Source organism: Argentina silus (genome assembly GCF_951799395.1).
Source record: "Argentina silus genome assembly, chromosome: Y".
Classification (NCBI taxonomy): Eukaryota; Metazoa; Chordata; class Actinopteri; order Argentiniformes; family Argentinidae; genus Argentina; species Argentina silus.
Genome location: NC_139654.1, coordinates 16,980,164 through 17,000,314, shown reverse-complemented (window position 1 = coordinate 17,000,314; position 20,151 = coordinate 16,980,164). Strand labels below are relative to the sequence as shown.

Genomic DNA, 20,151 nt, shown 5'->3' with positions numbered 1-20,151 from the left:
TACAGTCACGGCTGATCTGAGACCTCAGTGTGTCGTGTGTGCCGAGGTGCTGGCAAACGACAGCATGAAGCCCTGCAAACTAAAAAGGCACCTTGAAACAAAGCATGCTGGCATTAAGGATAAACCGGCTGAATATTTTAAAAGAAAGCTTGATGGCCTCCATCAGCAACAGGCAACCATTTCAGTGCACAGCACTGTGTCTAAACAGTGTTTGGAGGCATCGTATGCAGTGGCCAAAAGAATAGGTAAACTGGGTAAACCGCATACAATTGCCGAGACTCTCATTTTGCCGGCCGCGCAAGACGTGCAGAATAATGATAGGAGATAGTGCAGCAGCCAAACTCGGTACAGTACCACTGTCCAATGACACTAGTGATGGCAGTTTGACACTGAAGCTTCGATACGTGCTTCAAACACTGAACAACAATTCCATCGAAGCACTGCTTCAAAGCTTGCTTTGGTGCGAAAAAAATCATGTGACATATGACGTCCGAAGCAGCAACTGCTTCGTTGCCTGAATGAATCACCTGACTGGTTCGCGGTCCAATCAGGTGATTCACTGGCACTGCCTCGTCTCGATTCTGACAGGTGATAGGTTGCGACAGTTTTGAATTTGAGTGCCTCAACACTTTATAACCGCTCTAAACAATGCACAATTTGTGGATTGTCGTAGTAGGTGCGTTGTTGCTGTTGAGTTGTTGGTATTGCGTTTGTATTCTCTGAGTGTTCTTCTTGTAATCTTTGAGTGTTCCCCATCCCACATAATCACCCCCTGCCATAGTTACACAAACACACCCAACCTATGCCATATTTTCCCCAGCACTCTCTCCTCAATAACACAATACACACATTCATCAATCTTTATTTGTAAATAGAACATGATATTCAGTGTTAGTGTGTGTGTGCATCAAAGAATTTCATCAAAGCAAAGATACTGTATCAACGGCGGGGTAGAGCAGCTTGCCTTAAGCGGGTATCGAACTCGCAATCTTTCGCTTACAAACCGGCCGCGCTAGCCACAACACCAAGAGAGGTAACTCCCTTGGCGGAGTTGCTAACGGGCCTTTCACAGGGTCGTTACAATACTTTAAATCCAAGGGTGATCAAAGCAAAGATGCTTCAGAACAAAAGATCTTTTCTACAAAAGTAAAGTAGTTTCTCTAACACTGCTCATTGAGGTGTGTGTGTGTGTTCGTGCGTGCGTGCGTGCGTGTAATTAAAAGCCTCCTGTCCACCAACTAGCCTGCCTAATTTGACTGCAGCCTTGCACTTCGCCAGGAGAGGTCACTGTAACTGAAGCTTCGAGTAATGAACCCATTTTCGAAACAATTGGCTCAAGTGGTTCAGTGCTTCACAAAAGCTTAATTTGCCCATCACTAAATGACACAGTCGCTAGGAGAATTTCAGACATGTCTAATGATATCAGAGAGCAACTGATAGAGTTAATAAAAAAGAGTCCTTACTACGCGCTGCAGCTGGACGAATCCACTGATATTCACCTCACCTATGTCAGGTATCTGCGGGACAAGGCGATTGAGGAGGATGTCCTGTTTTGCCGGCCTCTTCAGTCGCACACTACAGGAGAAGCCATCTTCAATGTCCTCGATATATTTATCCATGAAAATGGTTTGGCTTGGGACCGATGCGTTGGCCTATGCACGGATGGTGCGCGGGCAATGACGGGCCGTGAGCGTGGCCTAGCTGCTCGCGTTCAGCAAGTAGTTCCACTGGTCCATCGCGAAGCACTAGCTGCTAAAAAAATGCCGGTTCTCTTTGACTCCGTGCTGAACCAATCCGTGAAAATGATAAATCTCATCAAATCACGGCCGCTAAACTCTCGCTTGTTTGGGGGCACGAACAGCTGCTTCTGCACACTGAAGTTCGCTGGCTCTCCAGGGGGCGGGTGTTACAGCGGTTGTATGAGCTGCGAGAGGAGGTGAAGTGGTTTTTGACAGAAATCAAATCAGATCTAGCGAAGCATCTGGATGACACTATGTTGCTTGCGTCTCTGTCCTATTTGGTCGATATATTTGACCGCTTGAATGGCCTCAACCTGTCTTTGCAAGGCCGCGAAACTCATATTTTACGCCTTCACACAAAAACTTGACCTCTGGCATGGCCGCATCAGTCGAGGGAACTGCGACATGTTCCCCAGCCTTGCAGACTTTATCACTGATGCAGGCACGTCACACGATTTCTCCTCTCTATTTCAATCAGCGTCTGAGCACCTGTCAGCAATGAGAAAACAATTTGCGACGTACTTTAAAGAGGATTATCGCTCTTTTGCGTGGGTTCGAGATCCATTTGTGTGCACAGCAAACGAGCTGTCAATTGATATGCAGGGACAGCTTATTGAGCTGAAGAGTGACAGTAGGCTGAAGGAACTCTTTACCTCCTGCCCTCTTTCGTCATTCTGGGCAGCATTGATGCAGGAATACCCTCAACTCTGCGACGTCGCCTTGAAGATTCTCCTCCCTTTCGCGTCGACATATTTGTGTGAGGCAGGATTCTCAAAAATTACTGCACTCAAAACTAAATACCGCAATCGTGCACAAATCGAGGATGATTTGAGGCTATGTTTATCAGACATTGCGCCAAGAATTGAGGATCTTTGCAAGGCAAAGCAGGCTCAGGTCTCACATTAACATCGCCTACCTGCAAGCTTCTGTAAAAAATGCAGATGATATGCCTACTATTAGGCCTAGTAATAATAACAATAATAAAGCATAAATTCATATCAGAGGTCTGGTGCCAATTCCCAATTATAGCAATAGCCTAGTAATGATAATAGGCCTACTGATGATGATAATGATAATAATAATAATAATAATAATAATAATAATAATAATAATAACAACAACAACAACAACAATAAAGCATGTAACCTCATATAATTATATAGCAATAGCCTAGTAATAATAATAGGCCTACCACTACTCATAATAATAATAATAATAATAATAATGCCTGCAAGCTCACATTAGAAGTCTGGTGCTACTGCCAATTATAACAATAGCCTAGTAATGATAATAGGCCTACCTACTACTGATGATGATAATAATAATAATAATAATAATAGTGTGGGCCTAACAATAATAGCCTAGCCTAGGGCTATCTATCTATCTATCTATCTATCTATGCAAGGTGGTGTAGTGGGGGTGGCGCCGGGAAGGGGGGGGGGGGGGGGGCGCCGGGAGGAGGGGGGGCCCCAACTGCAATGAACAAGCTTTGGGGGGGCCCAGCTTGCAAACGGTTGAGAACCCCTGCCCTAGACCCAACTCCCTACTTCCTAGACACTAGTCCCTACTCCCAAAACCCTACTCCCTAGATACTAGACCCTACTCCGTAGACCCTACTCCCTAGACACTAGCTCCTACTCCCTAGACACTTGCCACTACTCCCTAGTGTCTGCAGAGTCACTTCCGATCATCCGCCGTAGATTGAAAACCCATCTCTTCAAGCTACATCTTAACAGTCCCTCCTAAAGACCGCTTCACCCTCACTACCCCCCCTATACTAACCCTAACCCCAACCCTGAGACCTCTTCTCCCCTGCTACCCCCCTGTACAAGTTCTCTCCTGCTAATAAAATATATTTTAAAAAAAAAAATACGACTGCCAATGGCCCCTGGTGTGAGCATTGATTACTTTGTCTTATGATGACTGTTGGATAGATGATTCACTTACTTAAACAAATGTATTGTTGTAAGTCGCTTTGGATAAAGGCGTCTGCTAAATGCCATAAATGTAAATGTAAATGTCTCCCGGTGAATAGACCCAAAACAGGAGTCCCGGTCCAAGCCCTCCTTCTAACGGGTTAAATCCTCAGTCTAAAGGGTCTTACCCTATTAGGTTTCTAAAAGATAATCTTAGGCTGGTGTTGAATAGATTCACCCTGCTGTTAACCGTCCACTTCCCACAGTTTCCCCTGCTCCAGCTTAAGACTATACTCTGTAAGTGACCGACAGATCAGAACTCAGCATATGAAAGCCCCAATGGTTAACGACGGCTCTACTCTTATATGAGTGCCAGTTGGTGTTGTTGCAGGAATTTAATTTATAGATGAGGACAATTCATCCAAAGGGGATATTTCAATAAAGTGGCTAGAATAACCATTCAGATCCTATGATGTAATATGCACAGTGTAATCTAACTTTTTATGTTTAGCAAGGAGGATAACACATCATCTCAGGTGAGGATAACACATAATCTCAAGTACTATACTATGTATAAATCTAATAAAACTTTTTCCTTGGTATGCAGGGTTGTTCTTTATTCAAGAATTAAGCATTATAGCATGGCAATACAAGATATCAATAAAGTGATTTAAGGAAAAGATAATACAACAGAAGATGAAAAATAATTAACGTAAGTCCAGTGAGGTAAAAAATAAATGAAAGAAATTAACTAAATAATCGAAATAAAAGAAGGTAAATCTTTCCCTACTCGGTATAACTCAGTGTAAATTTAGATAGGCTCCATCCAGCATCGACTGAGTGCTATAAGTTCCCTGGTCCACCCGATATGATGACCACGCCTTTAGCCAAGAGACTTCGATGACGCTCGATCTCCAGTCCAAGTAAAGTAATAAGAACTAAAATACTTTTTTCCATTAGTTTTGCAAAAGTAATTAAAAAAGTAATTAAAGTAAATCCACAGGGTAAAAAAGAAATCAAAGAAATTAACGAAAATTTAAAGTAAATAAACGAAAATAAAAGATGCTAAAGTAATTAAAGTAAGAAAAGAAATCCAAGAACTTAGAGTAAAAGTAAATATATGTAAGAGTAACGAAATACTAAAGTAAATATAAATCCACGGGTTAAAATAAAAAGAAATCAAAGAAATTAACAAAATAGACGAAATATCAAAGTAAAAAAGATAATACGGTAATTTAGAGTAAAAGTAAATAGATATGAGTGAAGAAGTTAACAAAATTAAAAGTAAATAATAAAGAAACTAATAGATATCAAAGTAATCAAAGTAAAATAAGAGAACCAAGTCTTACCCTATCTGTCCCTAATCTGTCTAACTTAGTATAAATTTAGAGAGGCTCCATCCAGCATCGACAGTGGCCGCTGCTGAAATACAGCCCAGCTGATTTCTCCAGAATAGCACCGTAGCCGAGGGACTTCGATAGCCCACCTCCCTGTACAAGTGAAGCGGTCACTCAACTTCTAGCAATCCTTTCTATAGAATCTAGGCAGCTAAAAAGAAAGCCTACTCCTGATACTAACAGCAATCCAGGCTGGGGGCCCTCTCCAGAGAGGACTTTGGTCGTGGATACAACGATTGGGCTAGACCTCCTGGTCTCTTAGGGATCCGTCCTCTTCAGAGTTTTGTGGAAAATGCCCACTAAAATACACCTAACATTCAGTTTTGTATAACCCTGTCCCTTCTCGCTTGAGTTCCTCCTGGAGCCCTCCTCTGGGCCGCACCCTCTCGTGCACTTTATCCTCTAAGCATAACTATTTCACGGGAACATACTTAATCTCCTCTGGGTCGTCCTTGGCATTTCCCGTTCCATACCTCCCTCTGAGTCGTCCTTGGCATTTCCCGTTCCATACCTCCATCTGGGTCGTCCTTGGCATTTACCGTTCCATACCTCCCTCTGGGTCGTCCTTGGCATTTCCCGTTCCATACCCCCCTCTGGGTCGTCCTTGGCATTTACATTTATCGAAAACCACTGCCATCTGGACTCAACCCAACTTTGCTCAACTTTGTCAAATTCCCCTTCCTCTCTTTCCCTTTCCAATTTATTACATTTCAACTTTATTCTTTACACATAGTTCGACAGATCAGTTTCATCATTTAAATCATAAAACGTAAAATCTCTTCATTAGACATTCAGTATTAGTCATACATATCACCCGTAGTATGTTTTGCTGGTTTTATTCTACCATATTAGTAGCACATACCATCAGTAGTATACAGTATGTTTTTGCTGATTATGTTCATGTACTAGTTGTACAGTCATGAGAAAAAGTTAGGACACCCTATGAAAACCTTTGTCTTTTTGAATTTGATATTCATTTGAACAATATTGAAAAATTGAGGTAATATAACTAAACAAATACAACTGAAACAAATTATTTAAAAAATGATTGGTAAAATGTAATTAATAGAAATGCAATCTTCTTGTGAGGAAAAAGTTAGGACACCCCCACATTTAGTTCCACTTAAAATGCCTAAAATTATAATCAAGAGCACCACATCAGGTGCAAATGATTAGAACATCGTTACAGAGGATTTTGGAGGAGCCTGTCCTATTTAAACCTCAGACATTTAGTTTGGTTTGCTCTTGATTGTTGAAGTGAGTTGCATCACCATGGCGAGATCAAAAGAGCTCTCTGAGGCCTTCAGAAGAAAAATTGTAGATGCATATGAGTCTGGGAAGGGATATAAAATGATCTCCAAACAATTTGAAATTAGCCATTGCACTGTCCGGAAAATAATTTACAAGTGGAGAACATTTAAAACCACCACCAACATGGCCAGGTCAGGCCGCCCAAGCAAGTTCAGCCCAAGAGCTGACCGAAAGATGCTTAAAGAAGTCTCCAACAATCCCAGAATGTCATCACGGGACCTACAGGTATCTCTTGCCACAATTGATGTCAAAGTACATGCATTCACCATAAGAAAGAGACTGAACAAGTTTGCATTACATGGGAGGTGTGCAAGGAGGAAACCCCTGCTGTCAAAAAAAAACATCAGGGCAAGACTAAAGTTTGCCAGAGAACACCTAGAGAAAGACCAGAACTTCTGGAACAATGTGCTTTGGACAGATGAATCCAAAGTTGAACTATTTGGGCATAGTAAGAGTAGACATGTTTGGCGCAAAACCAAGACAGCATTTGAGAACAAGAACCTCATACCAACTGTGAAGCATGGGGGTGGAAATGTCATGGTTTGGGGCTGCTTTTCTGCAGCAGGGCCTGGTCAGCTCACCATCATAGAATCCACTATGAATTCTGTATTGTATCAGAGGGTGTTTGAGGAAAATGTGAGACCCTCTGTTCGAAAGTTGAAGCTGAAGCGGATGTGGACCATGCAACATAACAATGACCCAAAACATTCCAGTAAATCTACCAAGGAATGGCTCAAGAAAAAGAAATTGAGAGTTCTGGAATGGCCAAGTCAAAGCCCGGATCTTAATCCTATTGAGATGCTGTGGATTGATTTGAAACTGGCTGTGCATGCAAGACACCCCTTGAACATCACACAGCTGAAAGAATTCTGCAAGGAGGAGTGGGAAAAACGTTCTCCCAATCGATGTCAGAGACTTGTAGACAGTTATAAGAAATGTCTAATTGAGGTTATTTCAGCCAAGGGGGGCAATACTAGCTATTAGGGCATAGGGTGTCCTAACTTTTTCCTCAGTAGGAATTGGCATTATTGTTAATTTTTCGTTAAATAAATGATTACAAAGTTACATTTTCATTGTTTTTTGTTCAATTACATCCCCTTTATCTATAGATATTGTTAGAAAGAAGATAAAATATTGATATGTCCATATTTTTAAGAGAATAACTTAATATTTTGGGGGGTGTCCTAACTTTTTCTCATGACTGTACATACTCTCAGCATCAAAATCCATCTGCGGGTAATCCAATGTCACAAAGGAACCCAATGTCATATTCTTCCGTAGCCTCCCTAGAACTAGCTCCTACTCCATAGACACTAGCTCCTACTCCCTGGACACTAGCTCCTACTCCCTAAACACAAGCCTTTACTCCCGAGACACAAGCCTTCTGCTCCTTGACACAAGACCCTACTCCATATACACTAGCTCCTACTGTTAAGACACAAGCCCCTACTCCCGAGAAACTAACCCCTACTCCCTAGACACTAGCTGCCACTCCCTTGACACTTCTCTGTACTCACTTGACACTTGCTCTTACTCCCTAGACACTAGCTCCTACTCCCTAGACACTTTCACCTATTCCCTTGACACTAGCCCTTATTTCCTAGCCCCTCCTCCCTATACTCTCTAGACACTTGCCCCTACTCTATAGACACTTGCTCCTACTCCCTAGACACTAGCCGCTACTCCCTAGACACTACTCCCTACTCCCTAGACACTAGCTCCTACTCCCTAGACACTACTCCCTACTCCCTAGACACTTGCACCTACTCCCTAGCTTCTACTCCCTAGACACTAGCTCCTACTAGCTGACATTGATCCAAAGCGACTTACATTGCAGTGAGTGCATACATTTCAGTATGTATGGTCCCAGTGGGAATCAAACCCACAACCTAAGCGTTGTTAGCACCATGCTCTACCAACTGAGCCACAGAGGACCACTAGGGTAGTGTGTAGGGGTAGTGTTTAGGGTCTAGGGGTAGTGTGTAGTGGCTCGGAGTAGAGTGTTGAGACAAGAATAGAGTGTAGGGACTAGGAGTAGAGTGTAGAGGCTTGGGGATAGAGTGTAGGGGCTAGGAGTAGAGTGCAGGGGCTAGGAGTAGTGTGTAGGGGCTAGGAGTAGTGTGTAGGGGCTAGGGGTAGTGTATAGGGGCTAGGGGTAGTGTGTAAGGGTAGAGTGTAGGGGCTAGGGGTAGTGTGTAGGGGCTAGGAAGGTAGTGTGTAGTGTCTGGGGGCAAGGGGCTGTTTGTAGGGAGTTGGGGTCTTGGGGTAGTCTGCAGGGAGTAGGGGCTCGTGAGTAGTGTATAGGGGCTAGGGGTTGTTTGTGGACGGGGCCGCATGTCTGATTCTGGTTCATGTCAGGCTGCTGTTCAGATCACAGAGATAGAATGTATAGAACATACATATAATATACACAGCTCTGGAAAAAAATAACTACAAAATTATCAATTTCTCTGGTTTTACTATTTATAGGTATGTGTTTGAGTAAAATGAAAATGTTTGTTTTATTCTATAAACTACTGACAACATTTCTCCCAAATTCCAAATAAAAATATTCTCATTTAGAGCATTTATTTGCAGAAAATGACAACTGGTCAAAATAACAAAAAACATGCAGTGTTTTCAGATCTCGAATAATGCAAAGAAAACAAGTTCATATTAATTTTTAAACAACACAATACTAATGTTTTAACTTAGGAAGAGTTCAGGAATCAATATTTGGTGGAATAACCCTGATTTACAATCACAGCTTTCATGCGTCTTGGCATGCTCTCCACCAGTCTTTCACATTGCTGTTGGGTGACTTTATGCCACTCCTGGCGCAAAACTTCAAGCAGCTCGGCTTTGATTGATGGCTGGTGACCATCCATCTTCCTCTTGATCACATTCTAGAGGTTTTCAATGGGATTCAGGTCCGGAGATTGGGCTGGCCATGACAGGGTCTTGATCTGGTGGTCCTCCATCCACACCTTGATTGACCTGGCTGTGTGGTATGGACCATTGTCCTGCTGGAAAAAAACAATCCTCAGAGTTGGGGAACATTGTCAGAGAAGAAGGAAGCAAGTTTTCTTCCAGGACAACTTTGTACGTGGCTTGATTCATGCGTCCTTCACAAAGACAAATCTGCCCGATTCCAACCTTGCTGAAGCACCCCCAAATCATCACCGATCCTCCACCAAATTTCACAGTAAGTGCGAGACACTGTGGCTTGTAGGCCTCTCCAGGTCTCTGTCTAACCATTAGATGACCAGGTGTTGGGCAAAGCTGAAAATTGGACTCATCAGAGAAGATGACCTTACTCCAGTCCTCTACGGTCCAATCCTTATGGTCTTTTGCAAACCTCAGCCTGGCTCTTCTTTGCTTCTCGTTGATGAAGGGCTTTTTTCTAGCTTTGCACAACTTCAGCCCTGCCCCTAGGAGCCTGTTTCGAACCGTCCTCGCCGTGCACTTCACCCCAGCTGCCGTTTGCCATTCTTTTTGTAGGTCATTAGATGTCATCCTACAGTTGTTGAGTGACATTCGAATGAGTTGGCGGTCATCCCGGTGAGTGGAGAGTCGTTTTCGCCCTCTACCGGTCTGTAGCTTTGTTGTCCCAAATGTCTGCTGCTTGACCTTGTTCTTATGAACCGCCGTCTTTGAAATTTTAAGGACGGAAGCAACCTGACGCTCACTGTATCCCTCTGCCAGTAAAGCCAGAATTGAACCCTTCTTTCCCTCACTCAAAACTCTTTTGGCATGGTCAATACTTTTTTTTTTTTATGCCAATTACTTTTGAGGTACTACTAGCACTGTTTTTGCCATCCAGCTGGTCCTATTGCAAGAGGATAGTGATGACCACAGCAGTGGTTTTTATACTTTTCCTCATTAAATAAGATTTGGTTCAGGTGATCACCTAATCAGTACCTCATTAAGTAGAATGAGGTGTGCCTGTATTGGAATTCAACAGACACTGGAATGGAATGGCTGCCATACATGTAGAGATGTTGATTTAAGAAAAATTTGGAGTGGTCTCTTAATTTTTTCCAGAGCTGTATAATGTAGTTTTCTATATCTCTATATTTATATCTGGCTCCTTTAATGCTCTTTTATCTGTGTGGTTTTACATGTGGTTCTAGTGGCATAGCTCCATCCCCTGCCCGAGCAGCGGTTTCCTCCCCCAGCAGCAGACCCCCCCTCTAGCCACAAGCTCCATCCCCTGCCCGAGCAGCAGTTTCCTCCCCCAGCAGCAGGCTCCACCCCCAGCCCTAGGCTCCTCCCCAAGCAGTGGGCTCCACCCCCTCTCTTTTCTCCACAGATACAGCAGAACGTAGCTGACGGACAGACAGACAGACACTCCTCTAAAGACCTCCTTCTCTACCTCCTTCTCCTTGACAGCATGACCCTTCCTCTCTCTTTTTCTTCTTCTCTTCCACAGTGTTGTGTTTCTAGGGCTGTTCCCAGTCCTCCTGTGTCGCCCTGCCTGACCTCCCCCGCTCCACTCGTCCTCCCTCTCCCCCCCGCCCCACCCCCCTCTCTCCCCTGTTCTCCCCTTCCTCTCCCCCCTCTCCCCCATCCTCCCCCATGTTGACTTCTCTGCCTGATGTTTTGCCTTGCAGGCCAATGGACATAATTTTTTACACATGGAACACGAGACGGCCGTGTCTCTTCTGAAGAACTTCCAGCAGACGGTCGATATGGTCATCCTGAGGGAGAGCACAATCTAGATATTTTTTTAACAACACCTTCTCGCTTCTTGTCCGACCGAGCGCAGAAACTGAAACTGGGACGCTTACACACACTTTTTATCGAGGAACTTGAGACATTTGCCAATTGCTGGACCAATGGCGATACTAGTGCCAAATGTACCATAGGATAACATATCTTATTATATCTATATATATCTCTCTCTCTCTCTATATATATATATATATATATATACTTATTTTATATATATATATATATATATATATATATATAGTTCTATATAACTTTTATGTAAACTGGAAATGTATATCTTGAGTTGATGTGATTGGAGAAGCATTCTCAAGGCTGTATAGTTTTGTTCTGTTTTGGTTTTTGCTCAATTCTTATATTTAATATGCCTTTTTTCAACCTTCACTTTTGGTTGAAAAGGGCTATTAGGACCCGTTCTTCATCAGCACTGCCTCGTGTAAATACCCTCCTAGTAACAGTAACCATAGACACAACAGTAACCATGGAGACAACAGTAACCATAGAGCCAACAGTAACCATAGAGACAACAGTCACATTCTACCACAGAGACAACAGTAACCATAGAGACAGCAGGAACCATAGAGACAACAGTGACCACAGAGACAACAGTAACCATAGAGACAGCAGGAACCATAGAGACAACAGTAACCATGGAGGCAAAAGTAACCATCGAGACAACAGTAACCATAGAGACAACCGTCACCAAAGAGACAACAGTAACCATGGAGAAAACAGTCACATTCTACCATAGAGACAACAGTTACCATAGAGACAACAGTCACATTCTACCAGAGAGACAACAGTAACCATGGAGACAACAGTAACCATGGCGACAACAGTCACATTGTACCATAAAGACAACAGTAAACATAGAGACAGCAGTAACCATAGAGACAACAGTCACATTCTACCAGAGAGACAACAGTAGCCATGGAGACAACAGTAACCATACAGACAACAGTCACATTCTACCAGAGAGACAACAGTAGCCATGGAGACAACAGTAACCATACAGACAACAGTCACATTCTACCACAGAGACAACAGTAACCATAGAGACAGCAGGAACCATAGAGACAACAGTAACCATGGAGAAAACAGTCATGTTCTACCATAGAGACAACAGTAACCAGAGCGACAACAGTTCCATTCTACCAAAGAGACAACAGTAACCATAGAGACAACTCACAGTCTACCACAGAGTCAACAATAGCCAGAGCGACAACAGTCACATTCTACCATAGAGACAACAGTAACCATTGCGACAACAGTCACATTCTACCATAGAGACAACATTAACCCTGGAGACAACAGCCACATTCAACAACAGAGACAACAGTAACCACAGCAACAACAGTCACATTCTACCACAGAGACAACAGTAACTATAACTATAACAGTCAACATTGCAGACAACAGTCCCATTCTACCATCAAGAGAGCAGTAACCATAGAGACAACAATAACAAAATTGAGAACAGTCACATTCTACCATGGAGACAACAGTAACCATAGAGGCAACAGTAACCATCGAGACAACTGTAACCATGGAGAAAACAGTCACATTCTACCATAGAGACAACAGTAACCACAGAGGCAAAAGTAACCATCGAGACAACAGTAACCATAGAGACAACCGTCACCAAAGAGACAACAGTAACCATGGAGAAAACAGTCACATTCTACCATAGAGACAACAGTTACCATGGAGACAACAGTAACCATGGCGACAACAGTGACATTCTACCATAGAGACAACAGTAACCATAGAGACAATAGTAACCATAGAGACAGCATTCACATTCTACCATAGAAACAACAGTAACCATAGAGGCGACAGTAACCTTGCAGAAAACAGTCACATTCTACCATAAAGACAACAGTAACCACAGAGACAACAGTAACCATAGAGACAACAGTCATACTCTACCACAGAGACAACAGTCACATTCTACCATAGAGACAACAGTAACCATGGCGACAACAGTCACATTCTACCATAGAGACAACAGTAACCATGGAGACAACAGAAACCATAGAGACAACAGTAATCATAGTGAACACAGTCACATTCTCCGATCGAGACAACAGTTATCATGGAAACTATAATCACATTCTACCATAGAGACAACAGAAACCATGGAGACAACAGTAACCTTGCAGACAACAGTCACATTCTACCATATAGACAACAGAAACCATGGAGACAACAGTAACCTTGCAGACAACAGTCACATTCTACCATATAGACAACAGTAACCACAGAGACAACAGTAACCATAGAGACACCAGTCACATTCTACCACAGAGACAACAGTAACTTTCTACCAGAGAGACAACAGTAGCCATGGAGACAACAGTAACCATAGAGACAACGGTAACCATGGAGACAACAGTCACATTCTACCATAGAGACAACAGTAATCATGGAGACAACAGTCACATTCTACCATAGAGACAACAGTAACCAGAGAGATAACAGTAAACATAGAGACAGCAGTCACATTCTACCATCGAGACAACAATTACTATGGAGACAACAGTAAACATAGAGACAACAGTCACATTTTACCATCGAGACAACAGTCACCATAGAGACAACAGTCATGGGGCGCTTAGTGGCGTAGCACACTAATGCGCTTACCACGTAATCGCAAGGTTCCTGGTTCGATTCCGACCCTCGACCTATCTTGCATGTCATCCCTCCTCTCTCTCCCATCCTTCCTGTCAATCTCTACTGTCTCTATCCCAATAAAGCAGAAATGCCCTAAAAACATATTTAAAAAAAAAGAGAGACAACAGTCATCATAGAGAAAACAGTAACCATAGAGTCAACAGTCACATTCTACCAAAGAGACAACAGTAACCATTGAGACAACAGTCAAATTCTACCATAGAGACAACAGTAACCATGGAGACAACAGTAACCATAGAGACAACAGTCACATTCTACCATAGAGACAACAGAAACCATGGAGACAACAGTTACCATAGAGACAACAGTAACCATGGAGACAACAGTCACATTCTACCATAGAGACAAAAGTAACCATAGAGACAACAGTAACCATGGAGACAACAGTCCCATTTAACCATCGAGACAACAGAACAGTCACATTCTACGATCGAGACAACAGTAACCATAGAGACAACAGGAACCATCGTGACAGTCCCATTCTACCATCGAGACAACAATACACATACCGACAACAGTAACCATAGAGACAACAGTCACATTCTACCAAAGAGACAACAGTAACCATGGAGACAACAGTCACATTCGAACAAAGAGACAATTGTAACCATCGAGACAACAGTAACCATAAAGACAACAGTAACCACAGAGACAAGCCAACAGAGACAAGACAACAGTAACCACTGAGACAAGAGTCACATTCTAATATAGAGACAACAGTAACCCTGGAAACAACAGTAACCATAGAGACAACAGAAACCATGGAGACAACAGTTACCATAGAGACAACAGTAACCATGGAGACAACAGTAACCATGGAGACAACAGTCACATTCTACCATAGAGACAAAAGTAACCATGAAGATAGCAGTCACCATAGCGACAAGAGTCACATTCTAATATAGAGACAACAGTAACCCTGGAGACAACAGTCACCATAGAGACAACAGTAACCATGGAGACAACAGTAACCATCGTGACCGCAGTCACATTCTCCGATCTAGACAACAGTAACCATGGAGACAACAGTAACCATAGAGACAACGGTAACCATGGAGACAACAGTAACCATGGAGACAACAGTCACATTCTACCATAGAGACAACAGTAACCATGGAGACAATTTACATTTAAATTTATGGCATTTAGCAGACGCCTTTATCCAAAGCGACTTACAACAAATACATTTGTTTAAGTCTTCAATCTACGGCAGAAGATAGGTTGTGACTCTGCAGTCATGACAGCAGTGGGAAGCTCATTCCACCAGCGGGGCACCAGGACAGTGAAAAGCCGTGACCGAGTAGTGCGGCTGCTGCATCCACGTAGAGGCAGCGGTGCCAGGCGGAGTGATCGGGCAGGGGTTTGGGGACTGACCATTGCTTGCAAGTAGGGAGGGGCTGTTCCTTTTGCCGCCCGGTAGGCGAGCACCAGGGTTTTGAATCTGATGCAAGCTACTGACATTTGGGGAGATTGAACACCAGACGGGCAACAGCATTCTGGATGAACTGCAGATGAACTACTAGATTCACAGATGAACTACTGTGATGGAGAAGTCTTGGAGAGGGCAGGCTTTCCCTGGGAGGAAGAACAGCTCAGTCTTGTCAAGGTTGAGCTTTAGGTGGTGGGCTGACATCCAAGCAGAAATGTCTGTAAGACATGCCGAGACACGTGTTGCCACCTGTGAGTCAGAAGGGGGGAAATAGATGTGAGGAAATTACCTAGCCAAGAGATTTGGTATAGAGGGAGAACAGTAAGGGCCCTAGGACAGAGCCCTGGGGGACCCCAGTGGTGAGGGCTCGTGGAGAGGGCACGTCACCTGGTAAGAGTGATTGGCCAGGTAGGATGAAAACCAGGAGAGTGCAGAGACGCCCAATTCTGAGAGGGTGGAGAGAAGGATCGGGTGGTTTACTGTGTTGAATGCAGCGGACAAGTCCAGAAGAATGAGAACAGAGGAGAGGGAGGGCCTCAGTGACAGCAAGGAGAGCAGTCTCAGTAGAGTGCCCAGCCTTAAAGCCGGATTGGTGAGGGTCAGGGAGCTTGTTCTGAAGGAGGTAGTGAGACAGTTGGTTAGAGACCACGTCTCTAGATAAGAAGGAGAGAAGGGATACCGGTCTGTAGTTATGGACAGCAGACGGGTCAAGAGTTGGTTTCTTGAGAAGAGGCTTGACTCTGGCTGTCTTGAAGGCAGCTGGGACAGATCCTGTGGATAGAGAGGAATTGATTAAGGTGGTAAGGAATGGAAGGAGGTCTTTGGAGATGGATTGGAGAAAGAGGGAGGGGATAGGATCGAGGGGGCAGGTGGTTGCCCGCTTGGATGTGACCAGTTTTAGAACATCATCAGGGGAGAGGGGGGAAAAATCTGATAAACGAGAGACCGGGGGTAGCGCAGTGGGTTTGGGAGGAGAGGTAGCAGTGTTGGTGAGAGGTAGAGGGAAAGAGCTGCTAATGTCATCAACCTTCTTTTCAAAGTAAGTGACAAAGTCATCCGCAGACAGGGAGGAGGGAGGAGGGGGAGGAGGTGGGTTGAGGAGTGAGGAAAATGTGGAGAACAGTTTCCTTGGGTCAGAGGCAGAGGATTGAATTTTGGAATGGTAATAAGAAGCTTTAGCAGTTGATGCAGATGAGGTGTTGTTAAGGAGGAGAGAGAGATAAGGTATTTCCTCTCAGCTGCCCAGAGCCCTATTCTACAAGCTTGCAGGGTTTCAGACAGCCAGGGAGCGCGTGGAGAGGATTGTGCCAGCCTTGAGGTCTGTGGACAGAGAGAGTTGTTGGATGAGGAAAGAGTGGACAGGAGGGTGGAGTAAGCTGCATCAGTGGATAGAAGGGAGAAGGATTCAACAGAGGGTAGGGCGGATAAGACAGAGGAAGAGAGAGCGGTGAGTGAGAGGGTACGCAGGTTGCGACGAGAGGATACAGTGTGGGTAGAGACTGACTGGGAGGGAGAGGATTTGAGAGGAAGGGAGAAATGATGATCAGAAACCAGAAGAGGGGTAACAGTAAGGTTGGAGGTATGGGAGGATCTGGTGAAGACAAGGTCGAGCTCATTGCATGCCTTATGAGTCGGAGGAGAGTGGGACAGGGTAAGGCCGAAGGAGGAGAGAAGATCAAGTGCTCCAGATGAGTGAAGCTTCTCCGACTGGATGTTGAAGTCACCCAGTAGTGCGGTGTAGCAATGAAGCTGAGAAGGACATCCATCTCGTCTAAGAAGTGGCCAAGCTGACCTGGTGGACGATAGATAACAACAATGTGAAGTTTGACAGGGGAGGTGACAGAAACAGTATAGAATTCGAAAGTGGATATGGACAGGTGTGACAGGGGAAGGACATTATGTGACCACTTAGGCGAGATGAGGAGTCCTGTTCCTCCCCATCGACCAGAGAGTCTAGGGGAATGAGAAAAGGAGTAGGCATCAGAGAGGGCTGCTGGAGTAGCTGTGTTTTCCGGTGTAATCCATGTCTCTGTGAGACCAAGGAAGTGGAGGGACATGATGCAGGCATCGGCTGAGATAGCCTCTGCTTTCCGGACCGCTGACTGGCCTCCCACAGTCCTCCCACAACAGTGAGTTTGTGGTCAGTTGAGCATGGTGGGTAGATTAGATTGGAAGGGTTGCGGGGCGCTTAGTAGCACACTAATGCGCTTACCACGTAATCGCAAGGTTCCTGGTTTGATTCCGACCCTCAACCTATCTTGCATGTCATCCCTCCTCTCTCTCTCCCATTCTCCCACATCCTTCTCTGTCAATCTCTACTGTCTCTATCCCAATAAAGCAGAAATGCCCTAAAAACATATTCTTTAAAAAAAAAAAGATTGGAAGGGTTGCGAGTGGGGGTGTAGCGTCGGTATGTCTTCCTGAGGGATGAAATAACAGGAATGAGGATAGAGCACATTGTGATATTTGCCGGTATAGAGATAGAGGGTTTGTGGGAAATACAAGATGTAGGTAGCACTCAGTACACTCAGAGTAGTGAAAAAACTAACTAATAGAATAAAAATACTTAGTAGTTTGGCCTTCCTCTCAGGCCTTCCTCGATGGAGTCCACAGATTGACTCCTTTGTCTTTGATTCTACCATCGAGACAACAGTTACTATGGAGACAACAGTAACCATTGAGACAACAGTCACATTCTAGCATCGAGACAACAGTTACCATAGCGACAGTCCCATTCTACCATAGAGACATAAATAACCATACCTACAACAGTCACATTCTTCCATAGAGACAACAGTAACCATAGAGACAATAGGTACTGACTGACACAGGTACTGACACACACCTTTCCACTTTGGTTGTGAGGTCTTATAATGACATCTTACATACATAACGTCTCCGACTGAAACCCTACTGGGCCACTTGATCATGCAGAAGAGCTGTTTTTTTTGTTTTTTTTCAGATTTTATCACTGTGTTTTTTCGTTAATCTTATGAAACAACATTGATTTACTCAACCGACCACCTTATTGTGTCTGATAGTTGTTCGTTCACCTATTGGTCTCACCCTAACCCTAACCCTAATCACTTTGAGGAAGCCACATGCAGGAAGACAGACAGGATGGGTGACATTGTTTTGAGAACAGCCATTATAGTAGAATTCTGAATTTGAGCACGTGATTGGACGGGATTCATGTGTTTGACGCTTCTGACCTCGACTTTTCACCTTGTTTCTCATGACCGGACGGAGGCTCACGCCAAGCTCTGTATTTCAGTATGCTGTCACGTTAGTAATAACTGTCTTTGAATATGTTTTTTGAGGATAAATTCTCTGTGTTTTTGAAACAGAGTTCAGAGTCTCTCTCATAAATACTTTTCTCATTAGCTTGTAAAACGATGAGCTTTTATGAGAGGGGTGAGTTTGTGCCATTGTATCCCTCAGAACTGTGGCCAAGACCCGTGAGTATCTGTTTGTCAAATGTAGCATCAAATGTGACGTTTTTTAGCAAATCTAAGAGCCTAAATGAAGCCTCTAATAAAACCCGAAAAAGGCCCCTGGGTGGACTTGTGCCAAGCTGGGACATGCTTGTCAGTTAACAGTTCAAATATTTAAAATAGTGTGACATATTTGATAACATAATTATTTTTTACTAAATGTTTCAGGTAATTATTTATAATATATTGATATACCTTAACTTTGGTCAAATTGCCAGATTTTATAAGGAAAATGACAAAGAATGGATAGAGAACCTATGACTTGGAGAAAAGAAGCTGACTTATAAAATGTATTTCTATTGTAATTGTGAATTTGTGTTATACAAATATATATAAATATATATTGTGTTTTATATATATATATATATATATATATATATATATATATATATATATATATATATATATATATATTACACAGTACCAGTCAAAAGTTTGGACACACCTTCTCATTCAATGGTTTTTCTTTATTTTTATTATTTCTACATTGTAGATTAATATTGAAGACATCAAAACTATGAAGGAACACATATGGAATTATGGAGTAAACAAAAAAGTGTTAAACAAGCCAGAATATGTTTTATATTTTAGATTCTTCAAAGTAGCCACCTTTTGTTTTGATGACAGCTTTGCACACTCTTGGCAAGTTTGCGTCCAAACTTTTGACTGGTCCCAAAGGTGTTCTATTGGATTCAGATCCGGTGACTGGGAAGGCCACTGAAGAACACTAAACTCATTGTCATGTTCATGAAACCAGTTTGAGACGACTTTTGCTTTGTGACATGGTGCATTATCATGCTGGAAGTAGCCATTAGAAGATGGGTAAATTGTGGCCATGAAGGGATGCACATGGTCAGCAACAATACTCAAATAGGCTGTGGCATTCAAGCGATGATTGATTGGTATTAACAGGCCCAAAGTGTGCCAAGAAAACATTCCCCACACCATTACACCATCTCCACCATGAGAAGGTGTACAGGTGTTCATAATAAAGTGCTCGGTGAGTGTATATATATGAATATATATGAATATACAAACGTTCATTTTTGTATGTGTTTAAATTACATTATTGAATATAAAAAGCAGATACATGATACTATGAAGTCTAACTGCAGTATTGATGTAAATAGTTGAGATTCAAATATGAATGGACGTCCTCTAGGCTTCTGCACAGCAGAGGCTGACTGGAGACTGATTTGATGCTGCTTAATTGTTTGTGCAAAAAGTAATTTTAACTATTCAGAACTATTCTGTTAAATTGGACATATTTAGTGACAATTTATTATAATATTTATTTCTTTGCATATGCAAGTTTAATCCTTCCGGTTTGATTTCTGTATTACCACAAAGAGATGTGATTGGTAAAATCTAGTATGTGTTTAAAATACATTTTGCAGACACTAATGTGTACATATTTAAAATACATTTTTACAGAATCTATATATATATATATATATATAT

General features: G+C 43.0%; 1 protein-coding gene across 1 annotated transcript in view; it reads left to right on the top strand.

Moving 5' to 3' along the window:
* LOC310823776 (leucine-rich repeat-containing protein 7-like) overlaps nucleotides 1-11,063 on the top strand; it is a gene marked incomplete at its 3' end in the record, with an annotated part of 79,384 nt that extends 68,321 nt beyond the window's left edge. Inside the window, exon 26 of the mRNA XM_083696625.1 lies at nucleotides 10,956-11,063. Within this exon, the coding sequence (XP_083552751.1) occupies nucleotides 10,956-11,063 (108 nt within the window). The remainder of the gene's footprint in view (nucleotides 1-10,955) is intronic.
* Nucleotides 11,064-20,151: the final 9,088 nt, after the last annotated feature.